Below are 8,048 nucleotides of genomic sequence, written 5' to 3' on the forward strand. Positions count from 1 at the left end.
TCTGAGAAGAGTTTTCCTCGAACAGTATACTATGCTCGTCTTCAGGAGAATGTTTTCTCCCCTCGTTTTGCTGTAATTCTACCTTGTCCTGTCGTCGATTTCACAAAACTCTTCCTAACTTATAGGATTAATCTTATGACATAGGACGAGTCCCAACCCTGCACTGTAGCATGCAGACCTAAAGATTAATCCTAAGTTAGGACGAGTTACTCGTCCCAACTCGAGATAAGACGAGTCCTAACTTAGCTTTGTGAAATCGACGGCTGGATAACCAAGTACCTGGTACTCGGCTGTTGGATTTGGTCCTCGGATATCAGAATTCTCAACTGGCTCCCTCTGAAGTAATGTAGCTTTTAAGAAATATGTATAATTTCTTAATATTAAAATAACTTCAAGCTTGAAGCCTTTAATTGCATCTCAAAGCAGACAATGCACAACAAGGGTGTTTTTTCTTTCATAATCCTATTGCAACTTCGGTGACCAATTGAGTCCAAATGTTCACAGATTTGTTATGGTATTGTTGGAGATACACCAAGTGAAAACAGCTAGTGTTTGACAATTATAAGCAAAGGTGTCCAATGCCGTTTCAAACTTTTTTTTCGTCTCACAAGATCTCCCTCAGCAAACAAGACCCTCTTAAAATTGTTGAGATTCCAAGCAAAGGACACACAATTTGGCTGGACAAACCATGCCCATGCCACATATTGACAACCAACTGGTCATCATTCATTCCCTCTGTACATAGTTTCATCATACCAAACTTGATAAGAAAATATATTTTAAAAGAATCCTCTAAAGATTGTTGGGATTCCAAGCAAAGGACACACAATTAGGCTGGACACACCACGTCGCCGTTTGAGAACCAAATGGTCATCATTCATCCACTCTGTACATCATTTCATACCAAACTCGAAAAAAAATTGTATGCAAAAACCTCTTAAGATTGTTGAGAGTCCAAGCAAAGGACACAATTATTAGGCTGGACACACCATGCAACAGATTGAGAACCAATTTGTCATCACTGATTTGTTTGCTTATTTGTTTATTCTTTGCTTTTTTGTTGTCATTATTATGTGTTCAGCGCTGTGGTACTTTCCCCTGTAAGTTAGAGCGCTTTATAAATACCTTGTATTATTACTTAATTTCATGCCAAACTATTAAAAAAAAACTCGAACAAATTGCTGAGACTCCACCACGGACAAACTGAAGACACAATTATTAGACTGGACACAGCGTGCCACACATCAATCACCAAAAGGTGATCAGTCATCCACTCAGTACACAATTTCATTTTAAACTAACTTTTAGAAAATCCTCTTCAGATTGCTGAGGTTCCAAGCACACACTGAAAACACAATTAGGCTGGGCACACCACGCCACTACGTTGTCAATATCGTCTGGGGTCTTCTATGAGTGTCAGGATAATTGTACCTTTTATTCTACCGTCTCCATTTTTGAGGTTTTGTACAAATAAATGTGCACCTAAATCGTTATATTATATCGTCCACTCTGTACATTATTATCATAACAGTAATTAAAGACAAATAGTTCGTTTTACACCACACTGTCTCCATTATATGTAAAGACACTTATTGGATATAAGAGCTTGCCTCTATGTCCCGGCAGACCACATGCACACATTAGTCCGTGACTACATATATATTCATCTGTTAGATGGTCTGTCGGTTCGTGTATGACAGTGCATATTAAACAAGGCTCTGCTGGTAAAACATTAACTCACTACTTAATGTAATTGATTTAGTCTTAACTCAGACGCGTTGCGGAGAAACAAACCCTGTACCTCTGGATGAAGTCCGATCCACTGAGGTCCGACAGTTTAATCACATCACTTACAGGAAATGAGTTTGATATTGTCAGCCCTCTACACAACGCCTGCATCTATATCAAAGTGTTCTCGGCTAGCTTCTCCGGTGGTTCATTTGTTCATTCAGCTACTTGGTTCCTGTACAAGTTTAAAAGATTAATTCCCACTAGAGACTGGCGATTGTTTAGACCGTGAGCCAGGAGGACTAAGGGCTAATTTACCATGGATAATACTTTCGATTCAAGTAATTGGTTTGAAGGTGTGTGGACGGCCGGTAAGGAGCATGATGATGATATTGGTAGACGTACATTTCGACTGGTCTACCACACCCTTCTGCTTCTACTCGGTGTGCCTGGTAACTGCCTCATCTTGCATGTGTACTGGACTAAGACGCTCAAGACCAGCACCCATGTGTTTATCATGGCATTGGCCTTGGCTGACTTCTTCGTATGTCTGCTCCGTATAAGGGAACTCGCTATACACATCACCATTCTTCTTGATGGGGAGATCCCGCGAATTTATACATTCCTCCGATCGCTCGAGACCACCGCCGTCGGTACCTCAGTCATGATCACCGCCGTAATCGCAGCGGATCGCTACGACTGCGTCTGCCGTCCGCACCGGCGTTTCTTCACCCATCGGCGGGGTAAAATAGCCGCATGGGCTTCTTTTATGTTCTCGGTGTGTGTCAACGTTCCGGCTTTTGTGGATGTCTTTGTCTATTTTCCCAGTAATATTTTAGAAATGCTCGTCTTTGTGTTCCAAACAATTTTTTTCGTGACTGCCCTTGTGATCATCGTCCTGTGTTACAGGAAGGTGTACATCACCATTCGTAAACATGTGAAAGTTTCTCTTGTGTCAGTTGCAAGTGTTCAAATGAAAAACACAGACAGACTGGAAATTACCGTAGTTGATAATGCTATATCGGTATTAACCGGTGGTCAGAACTCCCACTCCAACCCTACAGGAGCAGCTGCGAGAGGTGACGGTACTGGAACCACCGCAAACAGCAGAAATCATGTAGTCTCTTGCAATCTCTCCTCTCCACCTGGAGATTGCTTGCAGCAAGCGGCCCCAATTGAGGAAGATATACGGGTAAACAGAGACCAGATAAGAAATCCAGTTCAAGTTCCAGACAATGATGTCAAGACACACCTACAACGGAAGACGACGAAGATGCTGTTCGTTGCCAGCGTGGTGTTTGTGCTAGCCTGGTTGCCATACTGTATCTACGTGTTGGTGAAGCTGGCGTCTTTTTACGGATGGTTGCACCCTAGCCCTCAGTTTCTGTTGGTAATGCTGGAGTTGAGTTATGTCTGTTACATCAACAATGCTGTCAATCCTCTCATTTACGGACTAGCGAACAGACGGTTCAGAAAAGACTGCGGGGAAGCTCTTGGGAAGATGAGAGTATGTTGATGCATGATGGCACCAACTAACAGAACTCAAGAACTTGAGACAAGAAAACGGCAAAAATACGGAGACGTGCAGTGAGGACCGCTGTCAACAAATGCTGAAAAAAGTACTGTAAAAGGTCCATTGTGCAAATTGGGCACCGATTTTGCAAACGAATTATGAATGAAAGAAAAAAATTCCCTCGTTGCATAAATGTGTGCGCTTTCCGATGACTAAAAATGCTTCGGGCCTTAAGTCCATTATTAGATTCAAAAATAACTATTTAATCGGGAAACTATACCTCTTTCTCAAAAACTATACGTTACTTCAGAGGGAGCCGTTTCTAACATGTTTTATACTATCAACAGCTCTCCGCTGCACAGTATCAAGTAATTGTTTATGCTAATAATTTTTTTGAGTAATTACCAATAGTGTTTACTGCCTTTACCGCCATCGTGCACACTGTTCAGCCCATGCCTTGGTATACGAAGCAAGACCATACCACAAAATGTAGACATGTGGGACAAGGGACCCAGAACACTCTAAATATTGTTGCCCTTTCACACGAAGTACGTTTTGTAAAAATTAACAACCATGCTACAATTTAGCAAGGGACCCTAACTAAATTGCTCTTGTGTGAAAGAGGGTAGTCAGTTGTCAGTAGTTGGGCTTGGAGGGTTGGACTAAACTTACTAGCATCCTTTGTGTGTTTATATACAAAATTGATATTTGTCCTTGGTGTAGACGAGACCACATTGTAAAATAAATAAGAAAACAAAACAAGGAATTAGAATTATCTGTTGCAAACCAGTTACCAACCAAATGGACCGATGGTATAATGTAAAAAAGTATTAATGGCCTGACGTTTCGACCCATGCAGAGTCATTCTCGAAGGCTAAAACAAATGACAACACTACAAACATGAACAGGTAACTGAGTGAAATATATAATATACAGTGATGAAGTGGAAATACATGAATTGGTGTTAGAAAGCATGCAGAAAAACAGCAAGGGGGTTTAAAGTCACCTGGAAGTGGTATTTTTTCAAAATAAAGCTTTTGTCACTAATATATGTGTTTTGATGAGTGGAATGTGAATAAACAGTTAACTAAGGTTTTAAAAAATCAGTTCTTATGTTACTTACAAATTTAAGAGTTGACCCCGACCGAGAGGGCGCTGTTCGTGACGTCAATCGAGGCAGACTTTGCCTGTAATGCGTAGAGTAAAACACAATTGCAAAGTACATGTACGGACCAAGTCGTAAGTTTGTACGTTTCAAAAAAATAAAAAAATTGTTTTTTTTCCGGCAATGCCGACCAGGTGTATTGCTGCTGAATGCAGAAAAACACTTTTTGAAATGTACCAACTCACGACTTGGACGTACATGTACTTTGCACATGTGTTTACTATACGCATTGCAGGCAAAGTCTGCCTCGATTGACGTCACAAAAGGGGTAGGCGGAGTCAGCCCCCAAACAACTTTATATATTTTTAAAATATATAAATCGTGACAAACAATTAATAAAAAAATTGTTTTATTGTTCGTAAGCATAAATACTCTTATGTTTGACAGAAAAAAAAAATCTTTTTCCAGGTGACTTTAACAAAAGGGGACAAAAGGGGGTGAAAAAGGGGTGGAGGAAAGGGACAAACAAAATTAACTTATTGAAATTACTATAAATACAGGCAAAACCTGTACCTATTGTGAAAAAAGCTTACCAGCGTATGCTGATAAGGAACCACGGGGGTGCTGCTGTCAATGCCCCCACATTACAGGGTTTAAATCAGGTAATTGCAACTTCAACCTTGGAAAAAAAACGCGATGGGTTCTATTATAATGTCATCTTCTTCACAGTGTGCTCATAATGGGCAGTGTCAAGCTTTGATAATGATGTGCAAAGAATAAAGAGCGCAGACGGGCACTGTATATGAAGAACTAAAGGTGAACTGTGAAATGCACGACACTTTTGATGGAACACTTTTTGATAGCGCTGCTTAACGGTAGAAAAATGTTCGTGCTTACTGTAGCTGAAAATATGTGCTTTGATGTAAACGTATTTCACAGTTATGCAAGAAAATTCGGCGGCCATTTTGCACGTACACAATGGATTTGTATAGACCTTATGCATTGACGTCATCCAGCGGCCATCTTAGTGGAAAAACGGTGACGAAACAATCGAAACGCACCGATTTGTACGCGCGGCGCACAGGATTGGCCAATGAACAACCTCCTATGACCTCTAGGTGAGGGCGCCCTACTGAAATGACGTCATGTGCTTAACGTCTATTGTCACATCACTCATTTACGTGCATCTTTATCAATGGTTATTATAATCAACACAATTGCTTGTTAAACTGGCGCCTGTGCGTAATTCAAGTTCCTATAAATAGTAGCTGTAGTTCCTTGCAGTGCTTCATAATCATTGATGATGTGTGCATGTTTGATTGCGGTTGATAGTCCCTTTTAAAAGCAGTGGACACTATTGGTAATTAACCAATTTAATTATTAGCATAAAACCTTTCTTGGTGACGAGTAATGGGGGGAGGTTGATGGTATAAAGCATTGTGAGAAACGGTGACCGATTGAGCCCCTGGACACTATTGGTAATTGTCAACGACTGGACTTCACAGTTGGTGTATCTCAACATATGCATAAAATAACCAACCTGTGAAAATTTGAGCTCAATCGGTCATCGAACTTGCGAGATAATAATGAGAGAAAAAAACACCCTTTTTGCACCATGGTCACACGAAGTTGTGTGCGTTGAGGAGATGGTTGATTTCGTGACCTCAAGTTCTAAACCTGAGGTCTCGAAATCAAATTTGTGGAAATTACTTCTTTCTCGAAAACTATGGCACTTCAGAGGGAGCTGTTTCTCTCAATGTTTTATACCATCAAACTCTCCCCAGTACTCGTCACCAAGAAAGGTTTGAAAATGTTTGGTCTCGCGATGGAAATGTTGACGCGCAATCCGAAGACTGATGTCTTTTTATGATCGCGCGTCAAGATTTCCAGAGCCCGACCATCGCGCTATCGACTATAAACCGGCCTTCAAAGGGAAATTAATCATTAACTTTTGAACTTAAATCCTCCGCTCAATTTAACACTGGGAGTCCTAGTGCCCGTCGAGTTATTTACCCTTCAAATCAAAACGCCCTGTAATTTTCCAACCGCCCGAGCATCAATCTTGAAAAAACAAATTCTTCATCTCCCGCCAATTATTTGAGGGCTAATGTCACCCACAATACCTCAACAACCCCAGATCGCAGTTTGGCAATTTTATGTTGCACTGTATCCTTTTTTATTGGGTTCTCCGATTATTTTGATTAATTAATTAACGAGCTCGACGCTCCGTATTATTCTTATTTCGTGTGGTGCACCCTTGTATACAAGCTCATCAGCCAATACCAGCTGAATACTCATCAGCCAATACCAGCTGAACACTTGGTGGCGCACTCTATTGTCGACCACGTGGAGATGTTGATTGCTGTTGTTTTCGCGCGCAATTCTAAACATAACGGTTTCTGTTCTGTAATGACCGTGTATTTATCAGCATTACAGGCAGTGGACACCATTGGTAATTACTCAAAATAATTATAATCATGAAACTTTCCTCGATTACGAGTAATGGGGAGAGGTTGATAGTATAATACATTGTAAGAAACAGCTCCCTCTGTAGTGACGTGGTTTTTCGAGAAAGAAGAAATTTTCCACGAATTTGATTTCGAGACCTTAGATTTAGAATTTGAGGTCTCGAAACCAAGCATCTGAAAGCACCACCACAACTTCGTGTGACCATGGTGCAAAAAGGGTGTTTTTTCTTTCATTAATATCTCGCAACTTCGACGACCGATTGAGCTCGAAGTTTCACAGTTTTTTTTATTTTAAGCATAGTTGAGATACACCAACTGTGAAGTCCAGTCATTGACAATTACCAATAGTGTCCAGGGTCTTGAAAGCGCTATGTTATGATATGGGTGAAAGAAACATTGTAAGTGTTTGTGAAAGCCCCCCCCCCCCCTTACAACGGGCATTGTGTTTCTCACTTGGCACTTTATTCTTTAAGTTTAGTTTGAGTTTATTTGAAATAAATTGCATATTCCTCTTCCCGTTACCGTTTCTCGCACTGTCTACAATCAACATGTTGATTAATGTTTTAAAATGTATATAATAGAAACATGCAACATCTATTTCTGTTTGCAAAGGAGTCCAAGGTGTAGAACAAGTATGAAAAAACAACTGTAGGCCTACCGATATGAATTGCCGCTATAGGCGAGCACGCAGAATATTGATCGGAAATCTAGCAATCTAAAGGTGGTTCAGGAAAGGAGGGTTGGTGGGCGCTGTGAAATTATTTTACTCATTTAAAAAAAAAGACTGCACTCAGTAACAAATAATTTGAGAAGAGCTTTCTACATCATTATCTTTGATTTACGAAGTTTAGCGTAAATCAAATCTGTGGACGTTTGTGTTTCGTGTCGTACAAAAGGTAATCAAACCCTTTAAAACATAATAAGGAGTAAAGCAAAAATTACCTGAATTTATTTTAAAACTGAAATAAAAAGAAGCAAACACGGACAAAAAAAATTGCGGGAAAACAGACCCAAGTGTTTATTACATCATTGAGGTTTAGACTAAATGAGTTTTTTCATCTTATTTTCAGCAAACCACACCACTACTTGAAATTGGCACCACAATTCGGTGATTGGTGTTTTGAAATATAGTGCCTTTTCCCGATTGTTACCGCGCAGTGACTTTAGTTTTTTCGGAGGTCTTCAAAAATGTTCGATTTTTACAGTAATTCAAAAGGGGAATATTTCTCCGGAG

The 8,048-nt window shown here is 40.2% G+C and overlaps 1 protein-coding gene across 1 annotated transcript; it reads left to right on the plus strand.

The window, feature by feature from the left end:
• Positions 1-2,047: 2,047 nt before the first annotated feature.
• LOC117305595 (5-hydroxytryptamine receptor 2B-like) lies at positions 2,048-3,244 on the plus strand. Its single transcript, XM_033790474.1, has one exon. It carries the CDS (start codon positions 2,048-2,050, stop codon positions 3,242-3,244), a length of 1,197 nt encoding a protein of 398 aa, XP_033646365.1.
• The last annotated feature ends 4,804 nt before the right edge of the window (positions 3,245-8,048 follow it).

Source organism: Asterias rubens, chromosome 2 (genome assembly GCF_902459465.1).
Source record: "Asterias rubens chromosome 2, eAstRub1.3, whole genome shotgun sequence".
Lineage (NCBI taxonomy): Eukaryota > Metazoa > Echinodermata > Asteroidea > Forcipulatida > Asteriidae > Asterias > Asterias rubens.

Excerpts from the sequence above, each read along its gene's own strand:
- LOC117305595 (XM_033790474.1), top strand. The coding sequence starts at position 2,048 with ATGGATAATACTTTCGATTCAAGTAATTGGTTTGAAGGTGTGTGGACG.